This window comes from Miscanthus floridulus, chromosome 6, assembly GCF_019320115.1.
Source record: "Miscanthus floridulus cultivar M001 chromosome 6, ASM1932011v1, whole genome shotgun sequence".
In the NCBI taxonomy this organism is placed as follows: Eukaryota; Viridiplantae; Streptophyta; class Magnoliopsida; order Poales; family Poaceae; genus Miscanthus; species Miscanthus floridulus.
In genome coordinates, this window is record NC_089585.1 from 115,952,538 (window position 1) to 115,972,909 (window position 20,372).

At 45.4% G+C, this 20,372-nt stretch overlaps 1 protein-coding gene across 1 annotated transcript; it reads right to left on the reverse strand.

Annotated features, from left to right (window-relative positions):
• Positions 1 to 325: 325 nt before the first annotated feature.
• LOC136459173 (transcription factor bHLH112-like) lies at positions 326 to 3,387 on the reverse strand. The gene is made up of 8 exons (XM_066459062.1): positions 2,987 to 3,387; positions 2,378 to 2,852; positions 2,135 to 2,242; positions 1,886 to 1,951; positions 1,667 to 1,732; positions 1,503 to 1,559; positions 1,216 to 1,358; positions 326 to 1,026 (listed from the first exon to the last, which is right to left on the reverse strand). Exons 1-8 carry the CDS (start codon positions 3,244 to 3,246, stop codon positions 1,020 to 1,022), a joined length of 1,182 nt encoding a protein of 393 aa, XP_066315159.1. The 5' UTR covers positions 3,247 to 3,387; the 3' UTR covers positions 326 to 1,019.
• Positions 3,388 to 20,372: the final 16,985 nt, after the last annotated feature.

Sequence of the window (20,372 nt, forward strand, 5' to 3'; positions counted from 1 at the left end):
GCAAGCCGAGGACAGAAACAGAACTGAATTAGCATGATCCGGGCTGGCCCTTCATTTAATTTGAATTTTCACAGTTGAGTAGCATATATGTTTAGGTAAAATCTCGGTCCTACAGACCTAGGGCTGATGAGGGCCTGGTAGCCCTTGGACTGGATCCAGACTTGGTACACATAATACATGGCACCACCGCACTAGCAATCCGATCCACTAATTAACTCCGTTGCACTGTATGCACTGTATGGCAAAGGGTATGAATTATGAACATCTTTCTCAGAATTCAGTGAACAAAATACACGGAAATTTAATCCCTGAATGGCGGGAAATAGTTACACACATCCATTGTATTTGCACTGATCTTTTTTTCAATCCACTAACGAAGTATACTACTTGTCTGTGTGCGGCGAATAATTTACAACTCCTTCATCTAAAAAAAGACAAAATATGCTAGTACGTAGTACGGTAGTACTGCTAGATCAAAAACCAATTGAAATTGAGGAATGCATCGTCTTTTACAAAACTAAACAAATTAAGTAAAGTTACTGATTTGGCACTTATCCTTTTTGAGCGCATACATACTTCCAGTAATAGGAGCTTATAATGAGATAGAATCATTGCCATGCTGCCATGACTGTTGTCAGCTATCTGCACTAATACCTCCTGCTAGCTTTTCCTTTGAAATAATTTTGGCACCTGCCCTACCTTTCCCTTCCAACGCCAAACCTATTCATACTACACAGTGCTAATTATATATAGCTGTCATGAATTATTTGCTTGCAAAGTTGCATATATATGAGTATAGATGCCCCATACATGGCCTCAATTCATCATTCTCTTTTTGCACCTGATCCAGCATGTGTTATATATACTTAGCCTGTCGTAGAAACCACCAGTAGGCAGTACCTATTATCATATCCATCTTTTCCCTTGCAAAACATCCTTCGATTGCTTGCTTGGGCGACATCATAACTTCTTGCTTTTCGTCTCATCAAGCTACTTAGCTTGCTACTAAAACTGGTCGATCACCATCTGTACAAAACTTAGTTTGATAAGAACACATGCATGAGTTTACTTTGCTTTAGCTTCAGAACACTCTTTGCGTTTGTTTGTGATTCACGGACGAGTACACGTGTTGCTGTTATTAGCACGTACGTGTACCCTCTACCAATGCAAGCTAAACTAGTTACAGTATATATATATATATATATGTTTCTCTACCGGAATGTGCCTCCAAATGTAGGGTGCCAGAACTCCGGCGTCTCGGCCGCCACCGTGTATGTGGTCGCCACTGGGACAAGGCACAGGCCTCGGCTCTGCAGGTCATGCTTCGTGTCACCGTTGTCCTTGGAATCCTCGGAGCCCTAGTCGAGGAGAAAAATGATGTAAACATATGCCAATCGAAAATATAGTACCAAAGGCTGGTAACTGTTTTCATGTACCAAAGGCTGGTAACTGTTTTCATTAAGGAACTGCTAGAAGCAAAAGTTGATATATATATATACTACCTTGTGCTGGAATTGCTTCATGGGAACCCCATTTTTCAAGTAGGGAGAGCTCAGTGACTGCAGGTAGTATATCGCAAGATATGATAGGGATTAGGGACAAAATAAATGAAACAAAATTTGCTAACATATAAAGCAGCTTGCATTGGCATTTAAGATATACTCACCGCAACTTGGTCGTGAAGGAATTTGATGTATTCGATGGCCTCGTGAAGAACCGATGCGGTATCAGTCTAAAGTATGAGACCCATTACCATGCATAAGATTGATCCGTCAGATCATTATCCAAGATGAGTTCTAGCATCACTTGTGTCCTCTCATATGCTAATTGCAACGGCGAGGAATGTGAGGGAATTGACGACGCAGAGCAGAGAAAGAACTAATACCTTTCCAAAAGGCGAGACTAGTTGCTGGAGCGCAGTGATTCTGTCCCCTAGCTTCTCTTTCCTCACCTGCAGCGCAAAAGCGAGCAGGAAAAGAGAAAACATTTAGCAGTCAGACTCTATGGTTATCAATCATCCATCGATGCACCAGACGGAAATCCGAAGTGTCATTTCATTCATCAAAAGGAACAAAAAGAGACACAGCCAACTGCTGAAAGATTAAAAAAGAAACCAACTCAGATCGCTCTTCACCTTAAAAGTCGGCAGCGGCGACGGCGCCTCGATCCGTGGCCTTTTCGCGGCGGTAGTAGGCGGCTCGGAGACGCTTTTCCTCGTCGCCGGTGGTGGAGAGCCGTCGTCCTGGACAGACAAACACGGAATTGGAGTGCAAGCGAAACTGATGCTATGACTTGACGAAACCCTAGATAGCAGCTATGAACTCATCAAGAATTCTAGCTAGATTCGTGACTCTGGTGCATGTCTTCTCTTAATTACCTTCACCGTCAGAGAGTTAGCGTTGGAGCTGCGGCTATTGGGCTTATCCGCCTGCAGGGCCTGCAAGAGAAGGTTGGACGGCAGCGGGACACCGAAAGGAAGGTAACTGCCGGCGGACAAGTACTGCACCGGATCGCCGACGCCGACGCCGACGCCGACGCCTTGCATCGGCGTAGACGCGGCGGGCACCGAGGTCTTGAGCAGCTGGGAAGAAAACTGCATCGACGCCGCCGTGGCGTCGTAGCTGACCGAGGACTCGCTGTCTCCGTACATCGAAATGTTGTGCACCGCCGCCGCGTCGTCGAATAGAGCTTGAGCTTGCGATGGGTCCGTGCCGTAGGGCGACGGCGCTAGCTGCGCCTGCTGGTCGACCAAGAAACCGGCACCCATGTCGCCGTCGCTGATTAATGGATCGTTCATCGCGGGGGGTTGTTCTTGGAGCACGGCTTGGAAGCTGGTATCACTCCTCCCGCTCCTGATTAAAGTTCATGCAAGATCGGATGCTTCATTAGTTACCCCCACGGCCCCACCATGAGGGCTCTAGAGACCCAGAACACATGGATGCGAAGGATGGACGACGACGACGCTATGTATGTATAGCTAACTTACAAGAAGGCCTGCGTCCAGTCCATGTGTGGATCACCGAGCGACGAGGCGGCATCAGACAGAGGCTGCTGATGGGTGGAGCTCCTGTAGCAGGGATCCTGGAAGGTTACGGAGCTCGTCGACTCAGCGGCGGCTGCGGTGGGGGAGGCCCAGCCGCAGGCCAGCCTGCCGCCCGTGACCGTGAGCGGCTGCGGCGCGGCGGCCGAGCACGCTGACGCGCCGTGACTCCTGTGAGAGGTACTATCCCACCACTGGTCGGCCATGGATCGGAGTGATGGAAGATCTCCCTGGCTCTGCTTCTTGCGGTGCCTGGTTCGCTCGAGGTGTGGTGTGGGCGTGTGGCAGAAAGGTGGATTGAACGGGAGGAAAGGGAGGAGGGCAATCTGGATATATATGAATGAAGGGTTCAGCGCCGTGTGCGTTGAGCATCAATCAAACCATGGTGGTGGTGGACTTGTATAGGGAAGGGAAGCAGGAGGCTGACCTTTGGGATGGGACCCAACGGAGTAGTAGCTAATACAGCAGTGTCATGTCATGAGCGGTCTTACATTCCCTTTTTCTTTTCTTAATGTTTTGTCAAAACATTATTAGGTGGTAAGGGTCGATCTATTTGGTTATGGTCAGTTATCTGGAATACTGCACCCAAAATCAGCTTATTCATCCATGTTTGTCTTTTGGTCTTTTTTGGGTCCTTTCCAGAGATATACGTACGTACTAACGTACCAAGGAGGTACAATTGCAAATAAATTTCATTAAGTGTGAAAAAAGAGGTAGCGTTATTACACAAATTTTGGTAACTAGTACATTAAACTTATGAGACATAAGCAAGATGATCATGTTCAATATTTACAGCTAATAAAACTATTTACATTAATTTGCACTCTTTTTTCTTTGTTCATTATAAATACTTTATATTCTACATTTAATTATAAACTTATCAATTATTATACATTGAATTGTCCATATACATAGTTTTTTCTCCTTTGCATTGCACTCATGCGTATTTGAAATACCCATTGAGTTGAAACCTTAGTTTAAGTTAGCCTATGTCTCATGACCCCATGAATTTAAGGTTTCTTTTTTTTTACTTTAAAATTATTAGTTGCTAAAACACCCTCAAGTTAATTCAAAACTCTTGTGTTTACAATGTTTTTTTATAGTGGCAGAAGTGGATGAGTGTTTCAAAAATAGGACATATCCAATGGCTATTATGAATGGTGATTAGAGTCTGCTGAGTTGGTGGTGGTAAGATCATTCCAATTTTTGTTAGAATTTTTTAAAAAATTTCAGCCCTGTTAGTAATATTAAGATATGTATTGCCATAGTTTACATTGCAACACCTTGACGCATACACAGCTCAAGCAATAGAATCCACATGTATATTGGACGTAGGATAACCTCTATCTGAACTTGTACATACTTTGTGTCCCGTGTGGTACTATCTAAATATGTTATTTGTAATACACACCACCTCATAATCATAGCAGGATGTAAAAACATCTACACATTTTCTATGGTTTGTTATGGTAACAATTTTCCATGCTCGATAAATTATTACGAATGATACTTGATCTACATAGTCGCATATATCATTTTTACATTTAATTTAGTGGTGGTGTAGAACACATATATAACTTACTTTATGGCTACAGAATTATTTCCATAATAGCTTATATTAATATTTAAAAACATAGGTTGAGGGATTTTTAGTTTTTATAACGTCAGAAGGGAAAATCTATCTACAAATCAAAGCTGTTTCTTCATATTATCTTTCATAATGAAAATTTTGAGTAATTTAGATACAAACAAGGAGTTATTTTTATTATCATGACAGAGATGGGTTATTTACATGTAACTTGAGGAGGTTATTTTAAAATATCTTTCATGGTTGTAGAGGTGGATAATTTAGATGCAAATTTAGAAATAATTATGTATTTTTTATAATTACATAGGTGGATAATGTTTTAGAATAAAACAAAATAGATTCAAAGACTATTATTGACGATGGTGAATAAAGTTTACAAAATTAAAAATTAGATGTTTATGCTTATTACCATGGCCTTCACATCAAAATGATCACACAGAAGCCTGCAGCTTGACTGCAGCCCCCATCCATAAAAAAACTAACGAACTTATTGGAGCTAGAGGTGCATATGCATGCCGCTTTCCACATGCATGATAAATTCTATCAAAAAACTACCTGAGGAGATTACTGAATGCGGCCTGACCTAGCTGTGAATTATACACAACTGGTAGTCACTACCAGCAGCCCCTGCATAATTCCTTGGACCTGTTGACCTCGATCAGCGCTACTAGCGCACGAGGTTGATTGATATGTATTTGCTTCGGTACAAAGGGAAATCATGTGGTTGCTGCTTTGCACTTTTTTTTGAAAAGTACGAAGGAGATGGTTAACTCACTCATGACCTCCCGTTGTAACAATAACCGTGTGAAATTCTTCTACTTGCCTTTTATGTCCTTCTCTCTGTCACCTCTTCTCCCTTGGAACGGCTATAGAGCCATCTTAGAAAAAAAAAGGCGTAGCCTGTTTTTGCTTAAGACATATTTATCATGCATCAAAAAGTTCAGGAAGCAGGGAAATTGCAACCTATTGACAATTTGACAAAAAAGTGCACATATAAAACAAAGTGCTTAGAAGCGAATATTTGAAGAAAGATAATATTGCCACATCATAAGCACCGATATAGAAATTAATTCGAACAATGCAAGTTGTGTTTAAATAGGCCCAATAACCTTACTAGTACACTTCGAACAACAGCAAACGTAAGCATGTTACCCACCTTTTAAGCAGTTAAGCATCAGCGCAAATAACATGGTGAAAAAAGGTTTGTCATTAAGCATATCCTCTAACTCTAAGCACCCCAATTTTATGGTTGTACATGCTTTGAAGCAATCATGTTGCAAATCTCGGTAGACAACCTTCAATAGATGCCACTAAGCAGGGATCAGATTAGAGAAAGGGGGTAGGGTTTTAAGATTTTACACCAAGAACTATTGCTGCCAGGTTTACCGGCGGCGGGAAGGGAGCAGGGGGGGGGGGGGGGGGGGGGGGGGGGGGGGGGTATGGAGGTGGCTGCTAGATCGGTGGTGGAGGTCGGAGGTGTGCTAGGTGGTGAGACAGGGTGCTCTGGTCACAACATGCTTTAAGGACAACTAATAAGCAGGGGAGCAAAAACAAGTGAGAGAGAAGTGACAAATAAACTTAATGGTGGGGACGTCGTTAAGGACAAGAGGAGCCCATAGTAGTGGGACGTTAAGTGCCGCGCGCCCTAGATGAAAAGAGAAAGAAAGAAGTGAGCACAAGGGAGCATGGGTTAGAGCATGAACATGGCAGCGAGCCTTTGATGGCCATTGAAAAGCTCAAAATTGTATACAGAGTCTTATGATAATGCAATTTGAAAGCATTTTCTATGATAATGTAGTTTTAGAGAGATTATATAGACTTAGAGTCTTAGAGGTCAAACAGAGCCAGCCAATACCTTATAGATATTGTAGGGACTGTTTGGTGGATATCTATATTCTACCATATACGTTTCTTATCCACGTATATACTCCCTAAAAACAATTCTCTATTGAAACAAAATCACTTGCTCAATTCATTTGACTACCTATAATAAGTTTTAATTATGAGTGTACTACCGTAGTAAGTTTGGACTGATGCTTCTTCTTCTTAGAAGAAGGCTGAAGCCAGAAATTTCTCATTATCTAAAAAAATCCATTTGACTACCGACCCAGATTCTCCCTGAAATGAACTAGAATTGGTGTGGATCATCCTTTTGGATGTTTTTTGCTCCCTAGTGTTAAACGAAACATTTCAAGGTGACTAGCGCAAAAAAATATTTCTCGTTCCCTTCTGTGTCTGGAGACCAAAGTGAGCGTAATTTATGAGGAGTTGGAATTAATGTTTTCTTCGTTTTCCTTAAAAACCCTATAACAAAATAATCTTTGAGGGGTATCCCATCCCATAAAAACCCTTATAAAATGTTTTGACCATTATTTTATATTAGAATATAATGAACATCCTAACAAATTTATACTTTCATGAAAGTCTTTTTCAGACAAGTGTATGCATATGATCTTTTTAATTTCTATACAAATTCTTTAAAAGTTCTTAGTAATCAAAGGTTTGGAAGTTTGACTAAAATCTTGTCAAAAATGTAAAAGTTTGCAAACCGGAGGCAAGTGAGCAGCGTTTATGCATATAACTTTTTAAGGCCGGTACATACTTCGTGATTCACACCGAACTTTGCTCAAAAGTAGCTTTTTGCAGTTGCAGCTGGATTACCTTCTGGAGAAACTTTAGTGAAGGACACAGCATAAAAAGAAGAAGAACAAAAAGGTGTAGATAATACTTTGCTCGTAGTGCTGCCTACTAGTTTGCTAACTGGTACACGAGCTTCATGCATGGCTTCTTCCTGAAGATGAGGTAGAGAAATAGGGTCCGGCCGGTATGTAATGCATGTCAAAATGTTAACGGCGGGCGATCTACCAGGTTGGTCTCCGTCTAAATCACTTCGGCAGAAAGGTTGACACTTGACAGCAATACAGCATGTCCATGCATGTGTAGTAGAGTCAGTGGCTCTCAAGATGTAGGAAGACACAGCAGCAGTTCTAGTGGCATGAACCGGCAGGCTGGCAAGCGACGTTTTCAGTATGCTCATGCATGTGAACGAGCTACAAAAGGCAGCGCATGCGTATGCATGCCTAATTCTTTTTATACATGTCAGTTCATTGCTGGGTAATAAGAAAGAATGTGGTCTCTGGTAAGGAATGGCTAGCTACATGAAAAGCATTCAGTTTAAACCCTGTGCTTAGTGTAACTACGAGATGCCTCCTTTGGAATTGAAATACGACTTCATTTTGTCGTTTGATGAGATGGCCTGAAATATTCCCGTGTATTGTTGCTTCACCAAGAGGCCACCTCTACTGGACCACTGGTAGGAAAAAGCGGGGACCTTGCATTGTACCCATCATGGTATCTTGCCTCCAAAACGAAGATCTGGATCGCTAGTTTTTTTTTTCCTGTGAAAGCTGGGTTCAATCTTGCTGCATGTCGATTTCCAGCCACTTAAAACATTGTGAAGAAAAGGTTGTTTTTTTGTTCTTCTTCTAATGAATTTGCTCAGCTACTCTCTTGCTGAGTTTTCGAAAAAAAAATAAACATTGTGAAGAAATCAAGCGGGTAGTGTTAGTTTATTGGAAATTTTGATGCATAGTTTGATTTTGGCATATAATTTTGATCGAGTTTACATAGAAAAAAAAATCATTGACTGTTACATTGTCTAATAATCACACTGTCAAGGGATATTTTATAGTGGATTTTAATGAGACTAATTAATGTGATCTTATATATGTTAGTGTACTTTTCTATAAATTTAGTCAAAACCATTGAAATTTGACTTAAAGACAAAACTAAAACAACCACATGAGAAGGGAGTAGCTTATCCATATCTTCAGTGCACAGCTAATGTAGCATCAGTGTATGAACTACTAATAAAAAGAAGATGCTGGAAAATGAGCTGATCATCAGTGATCACCTTTTGGCAACTAATTGGGAAAGGGGAATATAAACTCTCTTTCTGTTTCCACTCTCGTCACCCCCTGAATCGAAACCAAAGCTGCCCATATTTCTATGCGGAAAAGCAAGCTCGATGCATGGATGCGTGCAGGCATTGCCAGCTTTGAATGAAGCAGCCGCACAGCTTTTGTGCCTCGAGCTCACGATGTTTAGAGCAAGTAGGATAATTGGTTTATAGCCAATCAAATGCTCATGTAGAGGAGTGAAGAAACGAGAGAGAGGAGAGCTTAGCTCTTATGCAAGCACCAAGCTAGATACGGAAGCATATGTAGTTGTGGGCCCAACATTAAGTGAATATGAGGAGGATCAGGAAAGAGAAGATGATTTATATAGACAAATAAGATACCATTATTGTATATCTCGGCTCTTACAAACTTGACTAATAGCTGAATATTTAGCTCTATTATTGGACTTGCTCTTAGGGTCCTGCTGGAAAACTAATCAAACATCCATGTCCGTTAATACAATACACGTCCATAATTCTAGGGCCTTGTCTTGAGGCGTGCTGTGTGGCTGTGCGCAGTGCAGGTACAGGCTACATCGATCGTCATATATGCGTGTGGATTGATTGTGCAAAGCCGAGTGAGATTTGGGCCCTGTATCCATCCTGCCTGTTTGTCCCCCCTCTCCCATATGCTTTCAGCAACAGACAAGCGCGACAAGACAACGAGCCGGATGTACCCTGGCTGCTGCCTTGCATGGATGCCTCGCTTTTTTTTTACACTCGTGGGCCTGGCCTTGCTCGACATGCGCGCTTATCAAGGCGTCGATCATTGGAGTTTTTCCGACCCCATACATTTCTTTCCCACAAGGTTACGTACGTACTGCTCGCAGAGGAGGAGAAAGCTAGGTACGACCCTATAGAAATGTCGAAAAGTTGGACATCACACATGCATGCTGATTAGTCTATCCGTGTAGTGTCAGCGAAATGCGTGCACGGCGTACTGCATGCCACGAATGTATGTGTGTGTGTGTGTCTATATATATATATATATATATATATATATATATATATATGTACCTATTCGTTTGTTGGTTTCAGTCATGACTTATCAGTCAGTCAACAGTGTTTTTCTTTCGTAACAAACCAGCATTAGCCGGGTTTATCAGCCCAGAAATCAACCAGCGAACAGACCGAGAATCTGAACGTTTTGTGGCCAGTTGAAATTGAAAGATGATTGTTCAGAACTTTTGTGTAAGCTGCAGGCGACACATTGATGTGCGAGAGGATATCGTGCTCGGGCAGTGCCACACTGCCATGGATCAAACCGGGAGAGGAAACCATCGATGGCGATTTGGCGATCTAGCCATCTAGGCAGCTAGCAATCCCGCGCGGACACGAGGCGTCGGGGTCGGGGGCATGGCATCGACAGGGCCAGCAGCAACGTCACGCCGACGTCGAGCGCACTTGTGGTCGCGCGGGTGCGGGGCCGGCCCCGGCGCACGCGTGCCCCCACGGCCCGCGCATACCTGGACACGGGGCCCGACCAGATTCCGGCTGCCGTGGAGGCCTCTCGCCCCGATTAGCCAGCAGCGTCTCGCGGATGGATGCCGACCCCGCACGAAAGCGACGGCTCGTGCACGGCCACGGCCGCCCGCCCGCCCCCGCGCGCGCCGGGCGCCCTAACGTGGAAGCAGATGCGCGAGTGGCGACTGCGTGCGAATACGGCGGCTAGCGGCAGGCTCGCCGGCTGTGCCGTGCCGCGCGTCCTCTCGTGTCGTGTCTCGTCCCCGTTTCATGCCAATGCCATTGCCGCCCATTACCTCTGGTCAGTGGTCACTCGCCAGAGCGCGGGCATCTTTCCTTTCCTGCCGTTGAGGTAGGTGGATTACGGGAAGGAAACTCCGGTGCCGGGATACATACTCCCACGCTGCAAGTCACGCTGCCGCTGCATGCTGAATCTGAAATACGCTTTGTGCCTGATTCAGTGGCACGGTCGGTTCTGCACTTCTGATCTCCTCCACCGTATGGCTCTTTCTCACTAGCCATCATCATTGCCTTGCCTCAGGCTCAGGGAGATGCTAAAAGCTTGACCATGCACGTGTACCACACCACAGCCAGCTCCCAGCTGAGAAAGTGGAAGTGCTAGCATTGCATCTCCGAGACTCTGACACGCGTGCTGGTACGGTTGACCGAGTTCAGATAAGCGTGCCTGACTGACTCTGCGGTCGTCTGGAACTAACACACACAAAAACATGAGCGTGGATGGATTGGTTCAGTTCCCTAAACCGGAGTGGATCTAACGAACTCTTCCAACCGCAGACACCCGTCTTAGACCATAAACTATAGTACTCCTACCATTGAACACAAGGACCAGCAGCATCTCAGTGAGGCAGCGCAGAGCCAAGAGCACCCAGCTGCCTGACGAAGCGCGCGCTACCAAATCTCCTTTTGGCTTCTCATCGATCACCACTTGATGAGAGACACCTACAGCTCGCAAACGCAATCCTGTCACATAAAACCCGGCGCGGCCCCGCGAGTCATCACATCGTTTTCAGGGAAGACAAAAAGAGACTGGCCACGGCCTCCAAACCTCCTCCTGCTACACAGCGTGCTACAGACAGTGGTGGTTACCAAAAACAGGGCGTACTTACGCAACTAACGCAGAGAGAGCCACCTGCTACCGTCCAGTCCAGTCCAGTAGAGAACTAGAGGACGCCGCTGCAAAGCCCGGGTTTGGGCGCAGAATCCCGGCGGGAGCAGTGGGTTCCCGCCGCTAAATGACAGGACGGAACGCTGCAGGGGGGCTTGGGCTTGGCCAGAGCTCCAGAAGCGTACGTACGCACGTACTCCATGATCGGATCGATCGCGATCGCCTTGGGAAAAGTGGTCAGTTTTGTTTAGGGTGTTAGTTACGGCCTCCAGCAGTTGGAGCCTTCGGCAGAATCGCTTTCGCGACATAGCCAGCGTCACACCGGAACCCTTTGTAATATAAAGCTGCTTGACTATAATGCCGTCGACAGCAACGATACAAACAGGTCTTCTTCCCTGACGCAATCACTCGTTCGCGGCTATTTTTTAAGCGCTTCGTCGCCGTGAGCCCTCTGACGGTGCAGTCGCCGGCCACCCGAAAGGCGATCGATCGAGTCGTCCGGTTCCGGTGAACCAATGTCAGCCCTGCTCTGCTCAGTCTTATTAGGATATTCTATCTGCCGTGAAGTCCTAACTGCAGCTGATGTTGATTGCCCGCAATCTCTCTTGTTGTCAACATAAAGGCAGGTCAAAGGGGCGTCTCCAGCATGATTTTCCTGTCTACTCAACAGATATACTTAGGGGGCGTTTGGTTCCTCCTCCTAAATTTTAGTCGCTGTTCCATCGAATGTTTGACACATGAATGGAGTATTAAATATAGACTAATTATAAAACTAATTACACAATTTACGACTAATTTACAAGACGAATCTTTTAAATCTAATTAGTTCATGATTTGACAATATGGTGCTACAGTAAACATATGTTAATGATGAATTAATTAGACTTAATAGATTCGTCTCGTGAAGTACTGACGGATTCTAGAATTTATTTTTTTATTAGCATCCGAACAGCCTATGCAACGTCCTACCTCCTAAATTTTAGCCACATGTTGAAACACCCCATTACTTGTTCGAAAACCACGTCGCTTTGGCTTTGGCTGGCTACTGGCGCAGGTGTCCTCCTTCCGTCCGTCCCTGCCTCCGCAAGGGACGTTGACCTGTTGGCCGATCTTCAGTTCTGATTGTCTGGGTAGACTGTAGGAGTAGTACGCAAAGAATGGGTCTGCTGTGTCGGACGGACGGTCATGTCGATCGTAGTCAGCGCCACCCGCCAGGGGGGGGGGGGCGTTAGTCACTGTTCATCTAAATGGCTGTTTTAAGCCTGTTTAATTAGCTGTTTAGCCCGTTTAATGGACTGTTTTACATGAATACTGATTAAACAGCAGATGACCGATTGTTTACCGTTTAGTGTTTAAGAAAATATTGGCGTCAGAGTTTACAGATGCCGTTTTCGGCAAAATCCCCCCAGAGTCAGCGCTCACGTGAAGGATCGGATCGGAGGTCCTTTTCGCTGCTTGCTTTGGCGTCTCGGTCGAATTACATTAACAGTGCACGGACGAAAAAAATGTCAGATGCGCGCAGTTGGGCTGCGGCCTGCGGGCCGTGCGCCTAGATATTGGTCGGTACAGCGGTCTGCGGCCTGCCCGGTTGTGCCGGATGCCTAATCCTGGGCCGCTGGGACGTGGTGAGTTCGGGCCTGCCCATCGGGGATCGTACCAACTGTGACTTACATGGGCTACCCGTGCCGAACTGAAAAAAGGCTACTGGGCTACTACTACAGTCGCGATTAGTCGTGGACTAGCCCGCGCGTCCGGTGGATGGGTTAGGCCAGGGATGTCTCATGTCTGGGGTACTCCAGCGAGACCCCTGCCCAAACTCGCGTTGGTTCCAGATTCTCGGCTCAAATTTCATGGACCTGCACTTGGCAAAGCCCATGAGGAGAGTAATAAACTGTGAAATGAAAAAGAAAAAAAAAAGATGCATGTCGACTTCTCGACGGCCCTCGCTCATTTCCGAGAAAACAGAAAAGCGATCGGAGAGTAAGAAGACCATTTGTGCATGCATGCACGTTATCGGGTTAGGGTTACACCGTCAAATGCCGGGCCAAAACGTGGATGCACGATGCCTCACGTACACGATAATATGGGGCACTGAACCCACCAACAAACCGCGATTGGCTGATGCTGACGGCACACGCAGCGGCCATAAGCCCTTGGTTGGGGCTGTCCTCTGCGACACACCAAGGCTGTGCATGTACACTGTGCCGTGCCCCTATCTCCTGGTTTCCATTTCCAATGAAATCCTCGTGCGTGCCCAGCTTTTGTAGCTTATCCGCAACCCGTGTTCGGGAGCACGTATGAGCTCCCCCCGCCCCTCCCCCTTTCGGCCTGTCTGTCGCGACCGCTTCACGGTGTAAAAGCGTTGCAGCTAGCTAGCTGCAGGTTTTACGTTACAGCGCACGCCGCACTTTCTCACCTGGGTGCTCCCACACAGGAGTCGCCGCGCACGGACGTGTATAGCACATTAGCACACACCGGGACAGCCGGCCCTGGCCAGGCATGGTGCGAGCTCACCAGACAGAGGTGACCTCTCAAAAAAGAGGTGCTGCTAGCTCTTTTGGCGCATGCAGCCTTGTGCCTCCTTTCCGTCGATGGCGCCATGTTTGTATCTATGCGTACAGGCTACAGGGGCACTTTCATTTTACTGTATGTGTGCATGCATGGATATATAGTGTTCTTATAGAACAAGAAAAAATGAAGATAATAAACTGTCACTAGAAACAACCTTTGATCCCGTTTTAAAATTTGGCTTTAGTTCCGTTATTTTTCGCGCCCGGGACTAGAGAGACCTTTAGTCCCGGTTTGTATATCCAACCGGGACTAAAGGTCCCTGCCCAATGACTACTGCGGCAGACTTTTGCTGCAGGGGACCTTTAGTCCTGGTTGAAGCTATCAACCGGGACTAAAGGTTAACTTTTACTCCCGGTTGGTCCCTCCAACCGGGAATAAAAGTCTACTCCCAGTTGGAGGCTCCGTCCGGGACTAGAAAGGGACCTTTAGTCCCGGTTGGTTTCTCCAACCGGGACTAAAGCTTGAAACTGTAAGAGGCAGTCTTTTGAGCTGACACTAACAGGGTGCTGTCCCCTGCTTGCATTTGTTGCCGTGCTTTAGTCCCGGTTTATACTTGCATTTGCTTGCATTTGTTGCCGTGCATTTGTTGCCGTGCTGACACTGACACTGACAGTTTGTACTAGGAAGTAGCAATAAGAAACGAAGAGTGACGACGCATGCTTTAGTCCCGGTTATGAGTGGTGACATTGTACTAGGAAGTGCTACTAGATCGAGACGTACTTGTGTGCTTGGTATTATGAGCCGGTTACAGTTTGTTGCCGTGCTTTAGTCCCGGTTACAGTTTGTACTAGGAACTACCTTTAGCCCTGGCTCGTAATACCAGCCGGGACTAAAGGTCTTTTAGTTCTGGACGTTTATAGGAGCCTCGATGGACTGGCTCGACCTGAAGCCCACACATAGGAGAGAGCATATACCAGAATGGAGCGGCCCAGTACGCAATATTGCTGGCCAGTCCCATCTATTAGCACCACCTCGCTTGCTCAGAAGGATAAAAGCTAACTTAAAAGCTCAGCTCTGGAGCCATGCACCACGATCTTACTTGAACAGGATCTGTTCTATAAGATCATACCGCTGCATCCTTGACTAAAAGTCCTTCGCACATTATAAACGTGTAGAATACGTATATTCTAGCAGCGTAGAATGCGTATTCGAAAGCCAAAACGAATCATCAATTGAAAATAAAAAGAAAAAAAGAAAAAAAATTGAAAGTCCCGGTAGAAGCGTAGAATGTGAACGAAAATTGAAAGTCCCGCTAGCAGCGTAGAATGCGAACGAATCATCAATTGAAAATAGAAAAAAAGAAAAAGAAAATAGAAACAAAAGAAAAGAAAAAAAAGAAAACCTTTAGTCCCGGTTGGTAATACCAACCGGGACTAAAGGACCGGCCCACGTGGCCAATCCGGGAGGCCTCTTTAACTCTGGTTGGTATTACCAACCGGGACTAAAGGTGGATCTTTAGTCCCGGGTGAGAAACCGGGACTAAAGGAGGGGCCCTTTAGTCCCGGATTCATGCTCCTGGTTCCAAAACCGAGACTGAAGGGGGTTAAGAACCGGGAGTATAGCTCGCTTTTCTACTAGTGTGTGGATTCTTTCTTTCTCTTCCATTCTTTTGTTTCCATATTAAAGTGTAGGTTTCTTTCTTAAATTTAATAATATTAATCTAATATGTCCACCGGTGTTCCAAAAGTACCCTACTAGATTCCCCGGAGATGAAGAAGCAACTTGGGCTGACTTATATGATGTTACATATCAAGAAAGGATACTTTTTTTTTGGTCAAGAGATTCGTTGAGAGATCACGAATCATATTACAGATCTGATGGTATATCTCGATATAGAAGATGAAAATAGCGATATTTTTTGTTTATAATCTACCCCGGCGGAATAAAATTCCTTCATATTACAGAGGCTATTCTACAGCTGACTATAGAATAACTTATTCTATAGCCACCTTGATTTACGATAATATTTGTACCAATTTACGATAACATGAATATGCATTTACGATACTCGTATTACTACAACTCACGGTGATATTTACGATAATGTTATAGTAAATCACTTAGTAAGGAGTTACTGTACCCTCGTAAATTAGCATGGTAATTATCGTAACTCAAAGTAGCCACAGAATAAGTTATTTTATGGCCAGCTACAGATCCGTAGTTCTATATATATATGAAGGTTATACAAGAAGCAGGAAACGTTGTCAGCCCACAAATGTATACAGCCTATTCGGAACTGTTGGTTTGTTCGTTACTGGTTCGTAAGAAAGTACTGCTAACTGGTTTATGGAGAAAAAAATACTATTCCTGACTGGAAACACTGTTCATATGAACAGTGCGCATGCGCGAGGGCTGGTCCGCACCAGCCAGCCAGCCACTCCAGCCGAACAGGCTGATACCCATTTCAAGGAATTTTTTTGACACGTAGTAAGAAGAAAAATGAAAAATATTTAAAATCAATAATGACCATGTAAGCTTTATGGGCTCTTGAAAATGTCCTATAGTATTTTGGTGATTATGATGACAACCCAATCAATTAATAGGACTAACATGTCTATAACATGCATTAGATAAGTTCAAATATTAAGTAGAGCACTAAAAGTAAGCTTTTAGAGGTTCAATTTACATCCTCCCCCTCTCTTTGTCTCTTGGGTCTCTCGGTACTTATGTGCTACCATTAACACATGTATTTTTCTATTGATACCATGATTAAAATGCACTAATTAAATAATAAGATGTTCGTCTTGCTATCTCGAATCATGGATAGAGGTAGTACTTTTTAGAAAGCTAGTTTTAAGATGCACATATGTCTTAATTTCTCTTTTGAACCTCCTAATACATTTTCTGACAAGTTTATGACAATTTGATTCTTTTAGGATAAAATGAGAAACACTTAGGATTTTGGGAAGGGCAGTATACTATTAGGGCCTGTTTAGAACGCGGAAATTTTTTCCTGTTTATGTGTTTTTCCTGTGAAATTGAATTGATTTCTGTAAAATTTCTACGTAATTCTTGTGAAATTCATGCGTTCCAAACATGCCTCTAGATACGAATATCTGACATCCGCGCACATGACCGCGACTTGTCACCTATGTGACTTGTGAGATATGACCAAGCATTCATCATCGACCATCCCTTTTTACTTGTGCGTGCATGCGATGGCCATGACTAAAGAAGCCCACTACTATCCAGTATCCAGGCAGAAGTCAATGCGTTGTTACGCATAGTGTTGTCATATATGGTCGTCACAGTTTGGTTTACACCCTCGAAAAGTTGTCTAGATCGACCAGACAACAATCTTAGAGGTTTGATTTTGATTATCCGTGGTGGGATGTTGCCTGGGCCATGAACTTTTCCTAAGGCTCACTGAACTGCAGGGTGCAGGAGTCTCCACCACTTCGGAATTTGGGTATGCATGCATTGCTAACAAGGCCCCAGTTGACCTTTTTGATGACCTTGACATTGTGTAGATAACACAGTGTACAACAAGTTGCGAGTAGCACATTGGCTGGTAGACTGGCTCATATAATCGGTGCATGCTAAGGTGGCGTGGACTGTGTCACTACGCGTGCTTTGTCGAGTGTAATTGCACTCGACAAAGAAAGCTTTACACTCGACAAAGCCTTTGCCGAGTGCTGCACTCGGCAAAGAGCTGTCGGCATATCCCTTCATGGCAAATGCTTCTTTGTCGAACGCCGTATGTCGGGCACTCGACAAAGGATTTCCCGAGTGCCACGCGTCGGTACTCGGCAAAGAAATTTATTTTTTATTTTTTTAAAAAAAAATTATTTGCCGAGTGTCTGAATCTGGCACTCGGCAAAGCTTGTTTCCTTTTTTTTGGATTTTCTTTGCCGAGTGCCTTGCCCATGACACTCGGCAAAGCTGGGAAGCTTAATCTGGCACTCGGCAAAGCTTGTTTCCTTTTTTTTGGATTTTCTTTAACGAGTGCCTTGCCCATGACACTCGGCAAAGCTGGGAAGCTTAGTGTCCTAGATTCTCAGCTTTGCCAAGTGTCATGGTCATGACACTTGGCAAAGAAGTTAAAAAATTCAATTTTTTTTGGTTTTTAGTCTTCCACCGTTGCAAACAAGATATACATCATATATATATATATAACACAACTATATATCACACAAATGTATATCACAATCCACCACAAACACAAACATAGCATACAAGTATCACAATCTCGACTCCCAAGTCCAAAGTCCAAACACACAAGCATAGTTCACAAAGTTCACAAGTGCATTATATCACAACAGCTTCCATTTGAAGCTCACGGCGACGGTCCGAGTTGGGATGGCCCAACGTGTGATCCCGGCGACCCTCCGAGGTGGTTCGACGCCGCCCCCGATTGACGCTGCACAAAATAGAAGAGATTGCACGTGAACGACAAGAGAAGAGATAAATATGCAAGATAAATATCTGCTACTACTACCACCACCACCACATCACCGCCATCACCAACACTTCACCACCACCACCATGAGCACCACAACACCGTGACCACCACCACCAACACCACACCACCACCACCACCATGACCACCATACTACCACCACCACCATCACTAGGTTTTTCTAGGTTTCACTAGGTTTTTCTAAGTTTCAGCATAGAAAGTAAAACTTTGTACTTATACTCATCGAGGTAGAATCAGGACATTATGGAGGTGGATCTGGAGCAAGCAGCGTCTGTGGGACGCCCAACCTTGTTGTTGGCCAATTTGCTGCATGAACTTGATCATCTCGGCCATCTGCCGCTGATCTTGCTCCTGCTGGGCCTCCAAAGCCTGTAGCCTCTGCCGCTCGACCTCCCGCTTGGCCTACAGTTCCTGCACCTAGGCCTGCAGCATTTGACCCAAATGTTTCAATAATGCATATGTAAGGGTATGTAAAAGTCAAAGAACGACGAATGAAACAGGAATGCTTACCTGGAGTGCTGACATCGCGGTCGGCTATTGGCGTATGGGCATGCTTGAGCTCGTGCTCGCTGCTCAGAGCTGGTGGAAAGGAGGAGTAGAGACCGTGTCGAGGACGTCGTCGCCAATCCAGAACCGCCCATGCTTCTTGCCTTGCCCCACCCTCATCATGAGCTGAGGATCAAGGTGCTCCTCGGTTCTCAGATCGTAGCCCGGCCCATGGACTGACCTTGCCGCCTCCATGTACGAAGAGAGGCGGGTGTGGACGCTGGAGTTGGTGTATGCCTCAAGCGGGGCATCTGGGTCGTACTCGATGTCGGCCATCGCCTTGCCCATGTGAGCCAGAGCATATGCCTTGAGTTGACCAACTGGTTGGCCACCATGTGCATCCGACTACGAGAAAGACAACAACATATGGTTAGAAATGATGCAGAATTGAGCGCGGCTAGATTAGAGCAATGGCGGAGACTTACATATGCCTTTGCATATTTGCTTAGGCTATGGCTGCCCTAATGGTGAGGTACACCTGGCATCTGCAAACGCCTATCATGGGCCTCCTCATGCTTCTTCTGCCAGTCCTCGTCCAACCAGGTGTCCACAATATATTCCCAGCAATCGGGGTGGGTGGCGCACCAGCTTGGAATCGCCTATAGGACATCAAGTATACGACATATCAGAAGATCAAATTAGGCATACTTAATCTCAAAAGAAATGAATATTCATGTTTTGTATTTACTTGTATGTACTGCTCCCTTGTCAGCGTCATCCGTCTTGCCTCCTCTTTGTTGACACGCCTGAGTAGGAACTTGGCGTTGTAGTCTATGTGGGCCTGGAGGCGGGACTCATAGTGCAAGTCCATGACACACCTTTTACAGGAAGCGTAAGCCACCTGATACGCACTTTCCTCCTGTCCCTCCTGGATTCTGAAGAAGTCCTGCAAAAAGACACGAGGTATCCATTATTTTATTTCAAGAATGTCCAATGAATGCAAGAATTGAGGAATGTAGTGCAAGAAAGACTTACCCACAACTCCCTAATCACTCGATCTGCCTTGTTTCTACAGCGGATGCCATTATGATCTAGAGCATCCTGCATGAGGGCATAGTGGTCGAACATCTAGGCCAGCTCCTAATCCTGATCTCCTTTCCTAACCAGGCCAGGGAAGTGTTCCTTACACAGAAGTCCCAGGATGCCATTCACATTACGTGCCGGGGCCACCTAGTCCACAAGCACCCAGTTCCTGCACAAGTGGTCCACAATAGTTATTAGTTGTTATTATGATTTTTCAACATATCAAATGAAGAACATATAAAGTTACTTACCTATCGCCCTCGGGTGCAATCAGTGGGCGCCTCTCAACAGGTATCGGTCGCTTTGGGAGCTTTGCGGGACCTCGCTGGTAGGGCTTTGACATACCAAAGGAAGTGGAACCCCCTACCATCGCCGCCTCCTCATCCTCCGTCGCTAGAACCGCCTCCTCGTCCTCTGTTCGTGGACCCTCGTCCCCATCCACCGTGTGCTAAAGGTCATCGTCGTGCACAGAGTCGCATGAGGAGCTGCGCTCATGGTCAGTCAACGGCTCCTACCTGGGCCTGCCTCTCGACCTCTTTGGCCTCTCTAACGCCTCCGCCTCCTTAGCCGCTGCCATGTCCCTCCGGTTGGCGTAAACCGAGGGGCAGCTCCTCCTAGTGGGCCCCATCACCTCCA